This window comes from Camellia sinensis, chromosome 5 (assembly GCF_055761805.1).
Source record: "Camellia sinensis isolate YWXY chromosome 5, ASM5576180v1, whole genome shotgun sequence".
In the NCBI taxonomy this organism is placed as follows: Eukaryota; Viridiplantae; Streptophyta; class Magnoliopsida; order Ericales; family Theaceae; genus Camellia; species Camellia sinensis.
The window spans coordinates 166,691,409-166,710,522 of record NC_138965.1 but is presented as its reverse complement, the minus strand read 5'-3'; the positions used below and the strand labels follow the sequence as shown (position 1 = coordinate 166,710,522).

The window sequence follows — 19,114 nt, the reverse complement described above, 5'->3', positions numbered from 1 at the left end:
AAGATCTTTTAAAAATTGATAAAAATTTAATGAAAAAGTTAAAGTAATTCATAAAAAAATTAAAAGAAAATTATGAAAATTGAAAATATTTTGAACTTTCTTATTCATAAAGACTAGAAATCCGTGTGTATATTATATTTGAAATTAAAAAAAAATGTAACTTAAATTATTGGATTAATAATAGAAACATCATATTAATTATTGTTAAATATCACTTCACTTCATATTTAATAATAAAATTATATATTTGTTTTAATTATAACTTTTAAATTTATATATTTTCATAACATGAAGAGGTATGTCATTACTCAGTTAATCTCATTTAATCAGGTTTAACTTTTTTTAAATACAAATTATCAAAATTGCACTAAATATTATATATATATATATATATTTAATTTTTTTAAACTAATAATTTAAAAAATTATAAACAGAAAAGTTAAGCTATAAATTTCATATATACCGCAAGATAAAATATTAAATTACTTCAAGATAATTATAATAATTTTTTTTAAAAAAAAATTAGAAAGTCTCGTGCATAGCACAAGTTCTCACTAGTAGATATAGATTTTAAAAATGGTTAACAGGGAATCTAAACAGATAAGAACCGTGCTGGGACCCCCAACACACTACAACAATTAACACTTTTAGCAACAAAAAAATTGGTCGCTAAAAGTCTATTTTTGGTCGACAAAAATTATTCGCGACCAATTTTTTTGGTCGCTAGTTTGGTCGCCAATTGAGGGTCGGCAAAAGTAATTCGCGACCAAAATTTTCATTGGTCGGCAAAAATTGGATTTTGCCGACTAATTTTTTGGTCGCTAAATATTTAATTACCGCGACTAATTCATTTTGTCGCTAAAACACTTTGGTCGCAAAAAGTCGCCTTTTGTCGACCAAATTTCTTAGTCGCCAATTGACAAATTTCGCGACCAAAAAGTTTGGTCGTCAATTGTAACAGTTCGCGACCAAAAATTTTGGTCGCCAACTGTGACATTGTGCGACTAAATTTAGTTTGGTCGCCAATTGTTTCTTTTCGCGACCAAAACTGTTGGTTGGCAAAAGTGAATTTCCACGACCAACAAAAATTTTGGTCGGCAATAGATGTATGTTTTGCGACCAAAATTCTTGGTCGGCAATTGTCATTTTTCGCGAAAAAAAATAATTTATTTGTCGCGACTAATAAATTGGTCGCCAAAGCAGGAAAATAATACACCTGTAATATTTAGCGAATTCATAATCAAAATAGGACGAATTCATTATCAAAACAGGTCTTATTATAAAATTTTCTATATCCAAGTTTCAACACATAACTGGGCAGCAGCAACATTGATTCCAAAAACAAGGAACAATTCACAAAACCCTATTCTAAACCCCAAAAAAAAAAAAAACAATTCATTCTAACAAAAATTTAACATAATTAGCATCAATTTCAAAAAAAAAGAACATCTGGTGTTAACAAGGTTGAGTATTGTTGTTTTTTATGTAGGGCATCCAGCTCCTTTTTGGCCTCTGCAAATCTCTCTTTGTCGTACACGTCAACAAGGTAAACTACAGAATCCACCTGCATGATGATCAAAAATTATATACTATTTGTGAACAAAATTCAATAAGCACTGTCATATAAATGAGCTGTGATTTGTCCTTTTCGTGCCTTGACAGAGAATAGCAAGCAAGAAAAAGTAGTCTCTAATATCAAAAGATGTAACTCAAAAGAAATTATGAATTCTATGTTAAGAAACCAGTGAAACCCAAGTAACATCATGTCTAAAATGCAAGTCATGCCCAGATATTCAGATTTTTGGGGTGATTTTTGGGCCTGAACTCATTTTGAAAATGATGTTAAATCCCTTGGATCTGCAATAAAGATAATATTTAAACTTGAAAATAGACAACAGCAAGCCAAAAAGTCACAAATTCTGTAAACTATAAAGAGATTCAACATACTGATATCAGATACACATAAATTATTGTAAAATAAACTGCGAAGCAATGAAACTTTAAGCGTGTGCCTTACATTTACTCTTTCTACCCTCCGCATTTCGTCTTCAAGCAAAGATAGTTGTGCAAAAGAAGTCCAATGGCTGCAGTCTAATGTACTAGGTTTCAGGAGCCAAAATATCGAGAGGTCTTGCCAAAAACCAAAGTCTAGGTAGGTTCATCTAGTGCAAAAAGGGTTTGATTCATTTTTTGCCAGACTAGATAAAGTTAATACTCGATGATTGAAGTAAAATGCCTACAACTTTTTCACTTTCTTACAATACGCCTGAGCAAACAATAATTAGTGTATCACAGCCATAACCAATGATCAGGAACTTACCAACTATCTATTGCTTGTTGAACTAATTCAGGTTTCCCACACTGACTATATGCTCTGGCTCTTCCAAATCTTCCTCAATGCCAAATACATCTGGGGCTACATTGAACTACTTTACTTTTAGGAATAAATGTCAAGGGGTGTCAGTGTAATTTACCCATATATATATATATATATATATATAAGCAATGTGTAATTAGGTAAAGAACTACATTTACTTTTAGGAATAATTGTATAAAGTGGTTGCCTTCAAGTTCGAATCCATAACCTCAATAAGAGTAAAATAAATAAATGGGGCCATAATAATTAAAATTTCATAATCTTCTCGTAGAGAATTCCTACTCAAACAAAACACTTGAATAACATCGACACGTGATTTTATTCCTAGCAATGTCATCCAAACATAACCTAAAGTTTAGCATTGAAGAAAAATTGTTGGTTGAGAAATGGGAAATTCTCAATTACAATGAGATAAATAAAAAGGACAAATATACGTTGTAGTCCTTAAAGTATGTTTACCATGTTTCTTTAGTCCTTCAAATTTCAATTTTGCCAATTTCATTTATAAAATTTTCAATCCAAGTCAAATTGGTCTAATTTCAAATGGTCCTCTAAATAATTAACCGAATAATTATAAAATACACAAATTTTCCCTAAAGTATGCATTATGTGTCATTTTGATCCCAAATTTCAATTTTATTAGTTTCACTGCTAAACACTATAAGACCATGCTTCATCTTCATCATATATATTATATGCTTAGGGACCAAAGAGATAAAACTAAGAACTGAAGAAAGAGGTGATAGGGAGTGCACATATTTTAGAAAACCACAAGTATAGTTTGCTACTATTGTGTAAACGAATTAGATAGTACATTTGAAATTAGACCAATTTTGACTCATTTGAAATGGGTTATGTCTATTCTAATTTTATTTTCTAATTTGCAGTGGGAGTGGGAGTGTGAGTGTGAGTTGATGACATTTTTATTTGGAGTAAACTGTAACTGAGTTATAAGAGATACTTACCTAAGCCTTTTGCTGTTGAGGTGGAGGAGGTCCTCTTGATCATCAATTCCAGGACTTCCACTGGATCTTTCTGCTGCATCATAGTCATTTTCATTAAGGTCGTTTCGTCTTCTCTTTGATGTAGTAGCACTACTAGCAACTTGTACTCCTGCTGATCTGTCCAAGTCTCCATGGAACACACCCATGATGCACATACACTTACCAATTTTTAATGTAAAACAGCTGCAAGATATTTCATAAAATAATTGACAGCATGGTTGACCCAAATAACATCCTAAAGCAGTCCTAAGCAGATTATTAATTTTGATACTAACCACGTAGCCATCAACCGTCCATTGGAGAATGTCGAAGGTAGCTGTCACATTACCATTTGGATCCAAGGGGTCATAGCAATCTGCGAATCAGAGAAGTAATCTGATTTTTAAGAAACAGTTCTTCACCCAAAAAGCAAAAATCAAAAAATGAAAAAAAAAAGCAGCAAAAGAAAAGTAGGATGCCTGAAAAACTGCACAGGGAAGCTAATAATATAATATCAATATCAGTTCTTACACTAATTTATACCAGAATTAGTGTAGCCTCCTCTTGGTGAGTCGAATAACGTTGTATATGCATTGAGTAGGTGATCTTTGTGGTTGACTGTGATGAGTACACAAGTGGTAGGCTTTGAAGAGCTGAAAAATTAGTATGCAACAAATCTATATTTTAGCCCTGTTATAGTTAAATTACAAGGACCATAAGGAAGAAGCTGCCATACATAATGAAGGACCAGTTGTCCATTCCAAAGGGAGCATTATAGGTGCAAATTATCAAGGAGCTTCATGACAAGCTTAGGTAGTCAAAGTTAGGGTCCGAAATTTAACAACATAGATGCTCCCTTCTTATGAAAGAGAGATGTAAATTGGAAAAAAAAAAAAAAAAAGAGACAGCCACCTTGTCAAGAGTAAGAGCCAAATTCTGAAGCCTTTGGTTGTAGACTCCCTCGGCCTGTCTCATGCAAAAAGAAAACGGAATATCAAAGATTGTAATTGAAAGAATACCCTCACATGTACAATACTTGAGTCTAAGCTCAGGAACGGGGGGTTGCTGTCAGTAAAACATTCACCTGGACCTCAGCATCACTTTTCTCAACTTCAATGGAGATATCTGCAAAGTATTTCCTCCTCTTCCAAATTATGCTTCAGAATCTCCTCAGGAAGCTTAGTTCGTTCAAAATTGATAAACCTCACCTTCACACAAGATGAATGCGTCAGACAAACAGAATCTTTAAAAGGTTAAACCCACAAACCCAAGCTATGTATAGCATAGATATATACCAGTCGAGCTGAGTAAGCAATCAGCCAATCAGATAATCCCCCAAGTAAACAACTTCCCAAACCAGCCCTACCCAAGTCAATATAATCTTCTTCAGATACAAAATTTAATTCACAAGCCTCTACTAACAAGTGGTGTCGATCCAGTATTCCATGCCCCTCCTTCAGCACCTAGTGCACATCAGAATTCAGTTAGAAGAAAATAAATCTGTTTCCAGTGCCTGTGAAGTGCTGCACCTGCTTATTCAGAGTGCGAAGGAGAGCATCTTCAACAAACAAATGCTTATCAAGAATCGTCCAATCCGATCCCTCCAGCATAGAATCGAGTAGAAGATTATGAGTGTAAGGATCTATGCCATAAACTTCTTGTTCTATCACCTCAACTCCAAGCTGTTTTCTAGGTTTATAATCCTTAACTTCAGGAATCTCCATATCCGACTCCTCAGTGCCATTTCTCTGAGCACAGAGCTTCTCAGCGTAATCATCAGGTAAGGAAACCCGCATCTTCCTTTTCACGTCCTCCTCATCGGCTACAGTAACATATTGATCAATTACTTCATATTTCCTAGTAACAGAAGGAACAAGGCTTGCTTTGGTCATTCGAGCACCCCATTCACGTTCATCAGTCAGAGGATCAAACCCATGCATACTGTGATACCTTCCATTTCATAGTTTCAGGCAATGCAGTGGGTGAGGAAGAAAAGGAGTCTGAACCACAGGGCAGTGGTGTCAGATCTCTTTAGTAACAGAAGTTATACAGAAGTTATACAGAGCACTAACCAATTCAGTGTCATTATTCTACCAAGCAAGTAACATGGTGTATTGCATTGCACTAACACTAATAATAATGTCTACTTTCCCGACATTTCTAAAACACTGTTAAACTATGAAAAAAATACCGGTGTGCAGTGTTTTCGCCAACTATGCTGCCGTTATCTTAGGTTTTCGGAATCTTTTTATTTAAATCAAGAAACACAAAGAAAATAAACCCAAAAAAAATAGAGGAACAAGAAGCTTCCTTACCCATAAGTATTTACTCGTTGAACCTATGGAAGACAACAGAAGCCAGATCATTTCTTGTGAGCAAAAGAATAAAAAGAGAACATACTAGGAAAAATGTTCACAACCAAATTAATTGAAGTGCTGGAACTATATATGAAACTTAACAATTAATGGAGATAAAAAAGATAATTCCATTATTAAATGAATATCCATCCAATTATCTGAATAGAAATTAATTATTAAATGTTTCATTATTCATACTATCATAAACAGTTACAAAAATACATGACAGATGTTCTCAAAACAAAAACTCAAAGAAAAATATGTAGAAATATAACCTTAGACTCTCCCATCTTTTTTATGCCAAATCCAGAAAATGGAGTGGTCGTGTCAAGATGCTCAGGCAGCCTACCGTAAGGTGGGTGATGACAAGATCCAAGAAACTTTGGTGAAATCATACTGCTGCTGTCCATTCCACAGTGCCCTTCCTCTACCCCTTCCTCTTCCTCTGCTGCTGCATTCCAAGTTTTTAAATAAATAAGCATTTCAAAGTTAAAATCAGGAGCAGTCATGTGCATCATCTTCCAAGCTTCATTTTTAACTTCTAGTCAAACATTCTTGTGCACATGGCATGGACATGGCATTTTTCATAATAAAAATAAAAAGGCAAGGCATGGCACTTGAGGCATGTTAAAAAATTACGTCTTTATAAATTTATTGTAAAATAAAATATATGAATGATTTATTCAAAGGTAATAAAAAATGCAACATAACACCAATTAAAATTAAAAGGTCATATATTTCACAACTTAAACATCAAGATATCATTCACAAAACAATTGCATTCTTAAAATGTAAAATGTGAAACCATTATAGAACATTGAAATACATATGTGATGTATCCATCTTAGAAATATTTTAAAGAAAGCCCTATCCATCAGAATTGATGTCCAAAGTAGTAAATTGAACACCATGTCTTCACCCTGGCGTCTTTTTCCCCAAAAAGAAATCCAATGCTAACAGAAACCCATTGAAAATAAGTTTCCAATTGTGACAGTTACATTAAAATCTATGTGTGCACACAAAAAGCAAGGTCCAAAGCAATTTGAATAAACTATGTTTGGGCTAGCATAGTACCATCTAGGTTGATTAACCTTAATATATTTTCTGCAGTCCTTAAACTTTTACTTGGAAGTTTTGTTCTTGTAATGGTTAAGTATTCATTTCTCACGATGGAAAAGCTTATAGTTAAAAATTCAAGCTTTGAGAAGTGAAATTCAGTGTCTAATCTTTTCGTGAAAATATGCTTCTATCGAAATTTGAAATCGAACAAATATAAAAAACTTAGAAAAATAGACAAAAGTGTCTTCATTTCCTCCCAGTCTACAAATATTTACCGAAGTATCAGCTGCCATATTAGCTTCTTGTAGGCAAATAATATACCCTGGCCAGTGTCCATGACATGTAATTCAAGACGAAAACATGCAAGCTAGCATATCTAACATACGGATCTCCTAGAGAGCAAGAGATTTATTCATATTTTTCTAAAATCATAAAGCTCCTTAGGCTAGATGTCATACATCCCATTGAGAGAATTCATGGGTTCCTAAGAGTCTCCTAAAATTATTCAGAGCTTGCCACCTAGACATAAGGTCCCTTAGAGACCACGCCTCATGCCTCATGCCAAGGAAGCACATGAACTTTTAACGGTCCTCTACAACGCATGCTAGACTACTTCCCTCTAACACCACCTGACATGTTTTACCAATACCACTGTAAATTTGATCAACTAACAAATTAAAACTCCAATGAAGACCTTGAATGTGGTAAGCGATTCCAAACATATGTCTTCCATGCCATTCTCTTAATAAAACCTGAAGTTTCTTTACCATTGCCAATTTGTTTCTAACATCCTAAACCATTACACAAATTGAACCTTAGACTTATTTTCAGTTTCAATTATTCACTATGAAAAACAAGCATGCCTTTATAGCACACCTGGTCCAACAGCCAAAAATCCACTCCATACATTTCCCCAAAAGTTTAAAAGAACCAAAGATTGTTTGTTAACTGTCACGCATATTCCTAAATATATATTATTGAAAATTATAAAGCCTTCATCTCAATTCTAGAATATCCAAACAATCTGTTTGTAGTCTTTATTCGGGAAACCCTATCCAAGAAGTTTAAGCCTGCAAGCCCTGCCCTATGTTGAAGTTAAGAAAGACCCATGGGCATGGAACGACCATTGCTGTATTGTTATACTATTTAGTGTTATTCTTTTTCATCCTCAACATATGTAAGCAAGTATTGAAACATAAGTGCTCCAAGAAACTGGCTGATAGCAATATTTTTACTAACAACTTGAGTCGCACAAGACACCAATGGTCCGATTGCTTTTGAGTATTTCCTCTCATTCTCTTTTACTGGTATAATATTAAATCAAGTTGTCAGGTGTTCAATTTGTGAAGATCCAATACAATCAATCAATCAGCAGGCGCAGGTGCACGTGCTGAGTCACATTGCATAGAAGAGCTTTAAATATATTAACATAGCCCCTAACAATTAAACCCCCTCTTTTTATCTACCAAAAAGCCCCTACAATACACATGAGAATAAAAGTTCAGTACTTTAGGCAGACAAACAGTACATCTGCAGAGAATTATGAAACTCCAAATGGTATGCAGATATTGAAATAAAATAAAAAAGAGTCTTTCACACTGTTTCAATTTCTAACCATTTTTGGGGGGCATTTTTCTCTTACAACGGTATGAAGTTCTATAAAAACTGTTTTAATTAGCTTAGAAAAAACTAGGGGCGAAAGAAAACAAATTGAACACTCAAATGTTCTACTCTTTCAGTTTTTAGAAAAAAAAAATGAGAAAGATTGAGACTTCGATGAGACTATTCAGAGGAAGAAGAGGAGGAAGCAACGTACCAAGTAAATAGCCTTCTTCAATGAGACGATTGAGAGAGATTGAGACTGAGCTCCTTCATATTTGCTCCATTAGAACTTCTATGCATTTTGATAAAACCCTTGGAAGCCAAAGAGCTAGGGTTGTGTAATCTGATATATTTATTTATTTATAAATATATTTTTTGGGGCTTTCATATTTCAATTGTATAAGAAAAAGGGGTTTTCTTCAATCCATGTCAATCAAATTAATTACAAGAAGCAAAAACTACAGGTTTAGCAAATTCAAGGTGAAGAAACTCTTGAGAGGCAAAGATCTGAAAAGTTGAAAATTATAGTTAGGGTTTGAAATTGAGGGAACGAGAGCGAGAGAGAGAGAGAGAGAGAGAGAGAGAGAGAGAAAGAGAGAGCGTGTTTACCTGATGCAAGAGGTCTAAAATCGAGAGGATTAGCAATGGTAGAGTGTAGGCGGCTCCACGCACTGCTACCTGGTTTGGTCAGTTCGCCGCCGACCTCAGTTCGCCGACCTCTGCCTTGGTCAGTTCGCCGCCGACCTCACGGTGGGGAAATATGGTGACGCCACCACGGCGTGAGACATTTTTGGTGGTGGTGGTTTTGAATGGTGGTCTAGGGTTTGTGCTTGTGTGAATAATAGAGAGAAACAAAAACAGATGGAGAGAGTGAGAGAAACAGGGATACATTGTGGGCATATTTTGATATATTTGCTTGTTTGTTTGAGAGAAACAGATGAGAGAGGAGAAAATGAAAATGTGTGCTAACAGATTGTTCAAGATAAAAAATTTCGATTCCCGCTGCACGTTTCAAATTTTCCTCCCAAATTTTTGGCAACCAAAATACCAAATTAGTCGCACAAAAGGTACCCTTCGCCGACAATTTTTTTTTAGTTGCCAAATCTCAATCACCGGCGACTAAAATATTAGTCGCTAAAAGTGCTAATTTGGCGACTAATTTTTTTTGGTTGCTAAAAATAAGTTTTTGGCGACCAAATTTTTAGTTGCCAAAAAAAATGTCACCTTCCGCGACCAAATTTGTAGTTGGTAGCCAAAAGCATACCACTTTCTGCGACCAACTCTTTTTTTGGTCGCCAAAATATAACCTTCTGCGACCAATAATATTTGGTCGCCAAAAATAATGATCATTCGCGACTAATTAATATTTGGTCGGCAAATATTATTTTTTTGCGACCAAATTTTTTTTGGTCGGCAAAAGTGGTCGGCAAATGTGTGAATTCTTGTAGTGACACCCCACTCCACGTGAGGCTCTGTGATTGTCAGATAAAAAAAAAAAAATTTCAGCCAATAAAAAAACACTGGAGGTCACTGGGGTTGGAAAAACTGGGGTGCAAAGCATTTTTGGAACAGATAAGCATGATGTTGCCTTTTCTTTTTGTAATTCATCTTGAATTTAAGTCTGTCAGATAAGCATGAACAGCTACATCTTGTATTCATTCATGATTTGCACATCCTCAAACCACAGCCATCACATATTCAAAATGTCAAATGAAAATAAATTCTTGGGAAAGGAATACTTAAAACTGACATTGAAAGATAATAAAAAATTACATTAATTTATTGAATTTAACTGAATAAATAGCCTTGAAAGGAAGGAATAGCAAAAACATGAAGAGTATGTTTGGTTTGTGTTTTAATATATGTTTTCAGAAGAAAATTTTCAAAAACATATTTGGTTACAAATTTTCTCAAAAAAAAATTAAAATTACTTTTTTCTCTATTACACATCAATCAATCACTTTTTCTCTCTCATCTCTCCTTTTCAATCATTTTTTTTACACATATCTATTCAATTACAATAAAATATCAAATCATCCCAAATTTCAAAATTATTTTCAAAATATACAATTAAATATACCAATTTTTTTAAAAAAATTTTCTCCCCAATTATTTGTTTTGAAAATTTATCTCAAAATACAAACCAAACACACCCTTCATGTAGCTAACTTCACTTGATCGGGATTCAAAGCTTAGTTTTTTTTTTTTTTTAACAACATTCAAGGCTTAGTTTGGTTTGCTTCTATTAGGTTATAAGAACACATACATGCCATTATTGATCCAATATTTTATATTTGAGAAAAACAACCCAAGTCATGAAAATGCTAAATTCAACAATTTTTAGCAGGAGAAAAATACTATTTCAAGAAGTTGAAAGAGTAAAGCAATTCCCAAGACTGTGACCACCAGATCCATATAACAGTTGCAGCTTGACAATTATTATACAATTCTAACATATTCCCAGTCAAATTTCCCAGAATTAGACTTCCAAAAACAAATTAATCAACAAATCCATGAGTTTCTCATAACCCTAAGGAATATGGAAAATTACACTAATAGTCCTTATAGTTTGAGTTTCATGTCACTTTAATTCTTAACTTTTCAATTGTGACACATTTGACCCTGAATTTTGAATCTTGTTTCAAATAAGGACAATTGAACATACCATTACTTTATTTCAAGGACAAAATCATTAATTTGATAAAATATAAACTAATTTGACAAAAATACATGTCGAAAAAATATTTTAAAATTTCTACAAATTATTTCTATCCACCAAAAATAAAATTATGTAAAATTGATAAAAATTACATGATTAATTTTTAAAAATTAATTTTACATGATTATTATCCAAATACATAATAAAAATTAATTTGGTAAAAAAAAATAAATGTCTAAAAGATTTATCAGTTTTATATAATTTTATCTTTAGTTGGTATAAATAATTTTAAAAAATTCAAAAATAATTTTTTGACATTTATTTTTGTTAAATTAATTTATATTTTATTAAATTGACGAATTTGCTCTTGAAAAATTCACTAGTATTTTCAATTGTTCTTATTTAGAACAAGATTCAAAATTCATGGTCAAATATATCACAATTGAAAAGTCATGGATTAAAGTAACACAAACCCCAAACTATAGAGACCGTTGGTGTAATTCACTCAACAAATAATAATAAAGTTTTTTTTTTTTCTATAATCATAAATGCATGTGAAAAATGACAGAAATTCAGGAGAATTTGAACACATGACAAGATAAGAAGGAACAATAAGTAGAACGGGAAAAAGGTCTCTCACCTTTAGGCCCGTGTGATGGTAGAACATAGTCATCATGGTCTCTTCTCTTCTTCTTCTTGCACCATATGAACAAAATGCTCAAAATTGCAAGAATCACTACACCACCAATCGCAATCCCAACAACAAGCCCTGTTGATGTACTTGACGAGCTTGGCGGCGGCGATGACTTTGAAGTCCCCGGAGGTGGCAGCGAGGAACCTGACGGCGGAGAAGAGGAGTTACGAGTGGTACCAGGAGTTGGTAATGGCGATGGCTCCGGCTCGGCAGACAGCAGCCTGTCGTTAGGACGTGTGGGAGTGGTGGATATAGGGTCGTTAGGAGGTGGGGGAGTGGTGAATATAGGGTCGTGAGGAGGTGGGGGAGTGGTGAATATAGGGTCGTTAGAAGGTGTGGGAGTGGGGTCGTTAGGAGGTGTGGGAGTGGGGGCGTTACAAGGCTGGTGTCGACCCTATAATGGAATTTCTAAGTCTCCAAGGAACTTTTGACAAGAATAAATGCGAACAACCAAACCCAACAAGTTTAAATCAATTCGTACTCCTCCAAAACTAAAGTACAACAACACCAAAGGTTCCCAAAATAGAATAAAGGGTCTAAATACATTTACAAAAAGCTTTAAAAGGCAAAAGTGCTACAGTATATGGGAGAAGTTGAAAAGGATACTACGGTAACTATACACGGGTTGTATCTATAATTATTTGTATAAGGATATTTTAAATGTTGATCAAGGAATTTTGACCAAATCAATAAATGCAAGCATGTGGAAAAATATATGGATTGGAAAAAGTTAATAAATGCTAATCAGGGATTTTGACCAAATAAATAAATGCTGAGGTTTTTTTTTTAAATAAAAAGTTTTAAAAATTCAGATTGTGATATTGGAGCTCCCACAAGGCTTGGGAGTTAGAAACCCCTTTTTCATTAATATACACTAGCCTATCACCCGTGCTATGCACAGGATAATTATAGATATTTATATTTGTTTTAGATTTTTTTTAATATATAAATAATGTTTTTTAAGTTTTTTTATAAAAATAATTTAACAATCTTATCACTAACCATAGTGTATGAGAGAAGTTGAAAAGGGCATTGTAGTAACTATACACGGATTGCATCTATAATTATTTGTATTAGGGGATTTTAAATGTTGATCAGGGGATTTTGACCAAATCAATAAATGCAAGCATGTGGAAAGACATGTGGATTGAAAAAGTTAATAAATACGGATCAGAAGATTTTGACTAAATCAATAAATGCTGAGATTTTTTTTTTTAAATAAAAAATTCAGATTGGGATATTGAAACTCCCACAGTCCTTGGGGGTTAAAAACCTCCTTTTGCTTAATATATAGTATAGATAGATATAGATATAGACATAGATAGATAAGTTGTTTTGAAAAATAAGTTAGAAGTTTTTTTTTTTAATATATAAAAAATAAAAAAAATAATGTGCCTTAAAAAAAATTAAAAAATTAATTTTTAATCCTTTCCCAAAAAGGTAAATATTAAAATAACTTCTAGGAGGTGTCGACGAGAAAGAGCCTTTGAATTTCTTAACCGCTCATCAAGGCCTCCTTTAACTAACTTTTCCACAATCAATGTAAGGTTGTCATGTCATCATAGCCATATTTGGCTGATTGACTCCATTTTGTCTCAAGCATTTGCTTCAATAAGAAAAAAAAGAGAAATAAAAATAATTTTAAAAAAGTAAAAAACAGATTGCTTAACACATTCATGTGTCACCATACAACCTTATCCAAAGACATAAATCCAAATTCACAGCTAGCTAGAGTTCTCAATAAGGTATATGTTGGTGCATTTTAATATATTTAATTGAATAATACAAAATAAATAATGAGTGAGGAGGAGTAGAAGTTGATGAGGCTTTGTCAAAAGAATTAGATGGCAGGTTTTCACATTGATTAGAAAAGAGAAATGTAATAATTACTTGTTATTATTTATGTTGTTAAAGTTAGGTCCAATTCCAACCTCAAAATGTAAATAGAATTTGGGTTACACTCCAAATCTATCTATATCTATATCTATATTATATATTAAGCAAAAGGAGATTTTTAATCCCAAGCCTTGTGGGAGCTCCAATCTCCCAATCTAAATTTCCTGATTTTTTGATTTAAAAAAAAAAAAAAAACCTTAGCATTTATTAACTTCTCCCAACCCCCAAGTCTTACCCTCATAATAACACTTTAATGCATTAAGAATAAGTATAAAAAAAATTCTTTGAAATCCTTGAAATCCAACACATAAATTTCTTGAAAAGTCCCAACACATATGATTATTATCACTCATAAAACACTTTAATACATTAAGAACAAGTATAAAAAAAATTTCTTGAAAAGTCCAACACATATGATTATTATCAAAATATTAAACTTTAATATGATATAATAATAATAAAAAAAGACATTTAATTCCTTGAAAAGTGTAACGCCCCACTTTTTATTACTCGAAGTCATTACCAAATTCATTAGTTTAATTCAAATTCAGAGATAACATGCGGAAATAAACTCTTTAGTCCCATCAGTAGAAATAAATAACAATTCTCTCATCCGAATGCACAGTAAATATACCCGCTCGAGCGGACAACCAAAATCACACTCCGCTCGAGCGCAAAAGTACCCGCTTGAGCGTACCACCAAAAAACTAGGTAATGAGGAATGGGACCAAAACTCAGCCAACCTATAACAACTCTGCCCAAAACATTTCTAGACTCATTCACTAAGAGTTAAAGGATGGAAATGCAACACAGCCAATAACCATCAACCACGGAACCGAGTCCGGAATAATAATAAAAAAAAAAGGGAAAAACCGGGATCGCTATAAAAAGTCTAACACATATGATTATTATCAAAATATTAAACTTTAATATAATACAAAAAAGGAAAAAAATAAGACATTTAAAAAAAAGAAAAGAAAAGAAGACATTTAAAAATCGTCATTCAAATATATAGATAGTTGTAAACACAATCCGTGCATAGCATGGGTGATATGCTAGTATTATATAAAGAAAAATGGAGTTTTTAACCCATAAACATTGTGGGAATTTCAATATTCCAATCTTAATTTAAAAAATTTTTGATTTAAAAAAAATCTCAGCATTTATTCACTTTTCCAACCCACAAGCCTTTTGGGAGATTTGGTCAAAACTCCCTCACAATAAAATTTTAATGCATTATGGACAGGCATAAACAAATTTTCTTGAAAAGTTCAGCATATATCGTTATTATCAAAATATTAACTTTAAAATAATATTACTTTTGATGTATATGTCGATTTTTAATAAAATTAGTATTTTTAGAATTCTCTCATCAAGATCTATCAAATAAGATCCATGTTGATTATGAAATTCTTAAAAAAAAAAATTATTACCATTGACATTGATGTAAATAGTAACAGTAACATGTTACTCTGTTTGACAGTAACATGTTATTCTGTCTCATAGTAAATGTTAGTTTGTCTGACAGTAATATGTTACTCTGGTTCATAGTAACATTTTACTCTGACAATATTGTCAAACAAAGAATTTTTTATTTATTTTTTTTACTTTGTTTCTGCTCAATTATGTGTTTTCTCCATAGGGGGTTTATGAAAAAAATAAATTGGGCTGTCCTTTTCACCAAAATTTTCAAGCCTTTTTTACTTCTTCCATACACTATGGTTAGTGACGAAATTGTTTGTGATGACCGGTTTCCTTGCGTGTTGTTTCCTTTTTGTCCTCTTTGAGTTGTGGTGTTCGAGAGCTCTTTCTCAAATTCTGGTTCTTGTCTAAACTCCAGGTTAAGTGTCACTTGTTTCGGAGGATGCACGGCCGAGTCAAGAGTGCCTGGGAGCAAACCAGAAAATTATGGGCTGTTGGGCCAAGGCCGCACGTGCGGGGCCCTGGGCTGCACTTGCGGGATAGGGCTGCACCTGTGGGGGTTGAGGCCGCACGTGCGGGAAGGATGGATTTGGGAGGGCTGCACACTGCCTAATATGCAGGTGCTAGAGAAGGTACGGCATAGGAAGGCCACACGTGCAGGGTTAGGGGCCGCACTTGCGGGAGGTAGGCTTCGCACGTGCGGAACGCTGGCAGTCCAAAAACTCTGTTTTTTAACTCATTTTGGCTGAGTTTGTATCATTTTCTAACTTTCCATTCTCACTCTAAAAAGGTATTTTACTCCTCATTCTCTCTAAAAACCTTAACCCAAACAACCAAGAACCTTGATTAATTACAATCTATGGGGTTTTGATCCATCATCTTTCACAAACCTTGGAGAGCAAAGCAAGAACTTCACTTTGTACGGTGAAGATCAACTTTCTACAACTTCTGATTTATAGGGTTTCTTCTCTCATCTTCTCCAAAACTTGAGGTAGGGATTCCTTTGAGTTATATATACATGTTTTGCAATGATGATGTGTTTTAAGGGTTTTCTTGAAGTTATTATATTGCCTTTGATTTTGTGGTTCAAAATGTAGAGATTTCAAAAGTGGGTTTAAATCTCAATTTTTTTAATCCTTGAGGGTTTCATTTTCATTAATTTAAGAAAGATGATTTTGATGAGATTTCACCAAGGAAATGAGGAGATGTTTTGGTTTTTGATAAAGAACCCTAGAAATTTGGGGGTTTTGGAACATGTGGGAAAAACCTATGGGTTTCATTCTTTTTCTTGTGTTAAAGGAATGAATGAGTGTAGATTTCATAATATGGTTTGCAAAAATGGCAATCGTCTTGAAATGTGAGGGTTGAGAATTTATTTTAAAGTCATTGTTAAATGCATGAACATGTATAATTGTGAGATGACAAATTGTTGAGTACCATGGATTATGAGAATTGTAAATCTTGGAAATTGACGTTCGAAAAAAAAAATAAAAAATGCATAAAGTCTTGAAGAGACTAAATTGCTAAGAATTGTGCATGATGAGAAAATATTGCTATGTGTTGATAGCTTTGGTTGAGCATATGGTTATTTTGTGAAATAACATTAGAGGGAGGAAAATGGAGAAATGTTATGAGGCATTAATTATTGCATTACATTCTCATTCAATTTATTATTATTATTATTATTATTATTATTATTATTATTACTACTATTATGCATCTTGAATTGAGTTTGGAAACGTTTACATTGAGAAAAGAACATTTTGAATGAGATCTATCGAAATGTTATGGGGTAAATACGTTGGTAAGTCCAGATAAGAAGTGTAGATGAAATTGATAAGTTGGCCTGAGTGTCCGGGGGTGAAAGACCGAAAACACGCGTGGAGGAGGTACCACTTCCCTTCCGGTTAACAATCGGTAAAGTGGGGTATTGGTAGTGCTAGTTAAGCCTAGTTGCAGACACCAACTTAGGGATTACCTGAGTTGTATTTACCGCCCCTATTGAATAAAATTGGAAGTTGATAAGTTGGCCATTTTACGGAATCACATCCAGTTGCACCAACCTAGGCATTAATTATTGATAAGTTGGCCATTTTATAGAATCACATCCGAGGGAACCAACACCCATATATATATAAGATTTCGGGACTTTCACCCTAGACACTCCGGCCAACTTAATTTTCAATGGAGTCTATCCCCTATCTCCTCCCAAACAATGGAGTATATCCCCTATCTCCTTCCAAACAATAATACATTTACAATGTATTTAAACACGTTGTTATATACAATGACTAATCAAATCGCACATTCAATGGTTTAATCAAATTGTCATATTCAATGACATAATTCAATTGATTAGTTTTGTGACGCCCTCAAAACAATAACATTAAACCATCAATTAAGACATTCATTGACATACAAAATATCCACATTCTTCTATTCATCAGAGTTTCATTACAAAAGTATTACATGTTAACAACAAAAGCAAAATGCCCTACGGGCTTCCAGCTTTCCAAGTTAACACTTGGTTACAACAAAAGAGTGCTAACTCATCTACACATTAAGCCCTCGGCTTGAATATACACGTAATACATCAAAAGAAACTAAACAGCAAAAATCTGCTCGCATCTAGCCTCCCAAGCTATGTCCTTAGAGGTGGCATGCTACCTGCACCTGAAAATGATATTCCCATATAGGGTGAGCCACAGCCCAGTAGAAATACACTAAACCAACCATGAACAATGACTAAAAGATTAGCAATTGATAGATGGCCAACATTGATACATCCACATAAATCACATTTTATGCCATACGACTTATGAGTCCAAGTTACTTTTCATTTTCCCCTTTTTAACAGATAAGCATATTAGATATCATCATCACAACAGATATGTATAAGAACTATATCCCACATTCACAGATAAGCATATGAGCTACATCCACATTTCACAAAGATAAGCATATTAGCCTTATCTTCACTTCTCTAGACAAGCATATGAGCTGTATCTACACTTCTCAAAGATAAGCATATTAGCTCTATCTTCATTTCTCTAGACAAGCATATGAGCTGTATCTACGGAGTTCATCCCCTATCTCCTCCCAACATTATCCGGTTTAGAGGTACATCCCCCATCTTCCCCTAAACCGCGGAGTACATCCCCCATCTCCTCCTCTATACATAACGTATACAAACACATTGGTTCTATATACCATCATTCAATACATACAGTTAGTGTATTCTATCAACCGTCAAATTCCATGACACATTCCATTGATTAGTTTTCGTTTGCCTAATCATCATGCATTGTCTACAACAATCACGACTATCCTCCACCGATAGCCCAAAGCAGTTATTTCTAAACAGAAAAAAAATGCACAAATGGATATTTAATCAACATTTCATTTCGGTGAGTGATAAATAATTCAACTACACCCTTTAACCCCATGCATTCCCAATCTCAACAATTCCATTTCATTTCCTCATTTCTCACATTTAATTATCCCAATTAATCCAACAATGTAATTAGGTCATTTTCCATAATTAACATTACAACCCTTAGGTCCCATTTTCATCAATGATTCAACATTAATTCCATTTCTCCATGCCAAACATGCATCTAGGTTTATTATAAATAAAACCCCAACTTTTGTAAAAATAACACAAAAGCCCCAAACTTTCACAAAATTACCAAACCAACCCCAACATCTCAAAGTACTAAAATTTAAAGACAAAATCCATAGAGAGGAGTAGGATAACCCTACCTCAAATCCGGAGCCCTAAAGGAGAAGATGACAAAACCCAACGTGCTCTAAATCCCGAAATTTTCAGATTAAAAAGTAGCCCTCGACGATCAACAACTTTTTTGTAAAGGCCAAAGATGAGCAAATCACTCATACTAGATCAAAACCTAGAGAGAAGGTAGAGTTCTAGAGTGAGAGGCTCAACAATGGTGTTTTTTGGAAAAGTAGGAGAGAGAAGAGAAAGTGAAAAAGTGATTTGAAAAGTCAAAACACGGAGCTTTAACCCAGTCGCCACGCTCGAGCGTCGAACTCCCCGCTCGAGCG

General features: G+C 33.8%; 1 protein-coding gene across 12 annotated transcripts; it reads right to left on the bottom strand.

Moving 5' to 3' along the window:
* Nucleotides 1-1,453: 1,453 nt before the first annotated feature.
* Nucleotides 1,454-9,310, bottom strand: LOC114279484 (uncharacterized). Of its 12 annotated transcripts, XR_014330469.1 has the most exons (9): nt 8,988-9,310; nt 8,593-8,885; nt 4,445-6,168; nt 4,273-4,326; nt 3,892-4,013; nt 3,657-3,736; nt 3,343-3,564; nt 2,321-2,416; nt 1,725-2,162 (listed from the first exon to the last, which is right to left on the bottom strand). XR_014330469.1 is itself a non-coding variant. In XM_082870370.1 (5 exons), the coding sequence occupies exons 1-5, from the start codon at nt 4,456-4,458 to the stop codon at nt 1,552-1,554; spliced, it is 585 nt and encodes a 194-aa protein (XP_082726496.1). In that variant the 5' UTR covers nt 4,459-5,567; the 3' UTR covers nt 1,454-1,551. The 12 variants fall into 12 exon arrangements, 3 of the variants coding, with proteins under 3 accessions (XP_082726496.1, XP_082726497.1, XP_082726495.1); XR_014330468.1 differs by having other exon boundaries at nt 3,343-3,736; XR_014330464.1 differs by lacking the exons at nt 8,593-8,885; nt 8,988-9,310 and adding an exon at nt 1,458-1,564 and having other exon boundaries at nt 2,018-2,162; nt 3,343-3,736; nt 3,904-4,013; nt 4,445-5,566.
* Between the last annotated feature and the right edge of the window lie 9,804 nt (nt 9,311-19,114).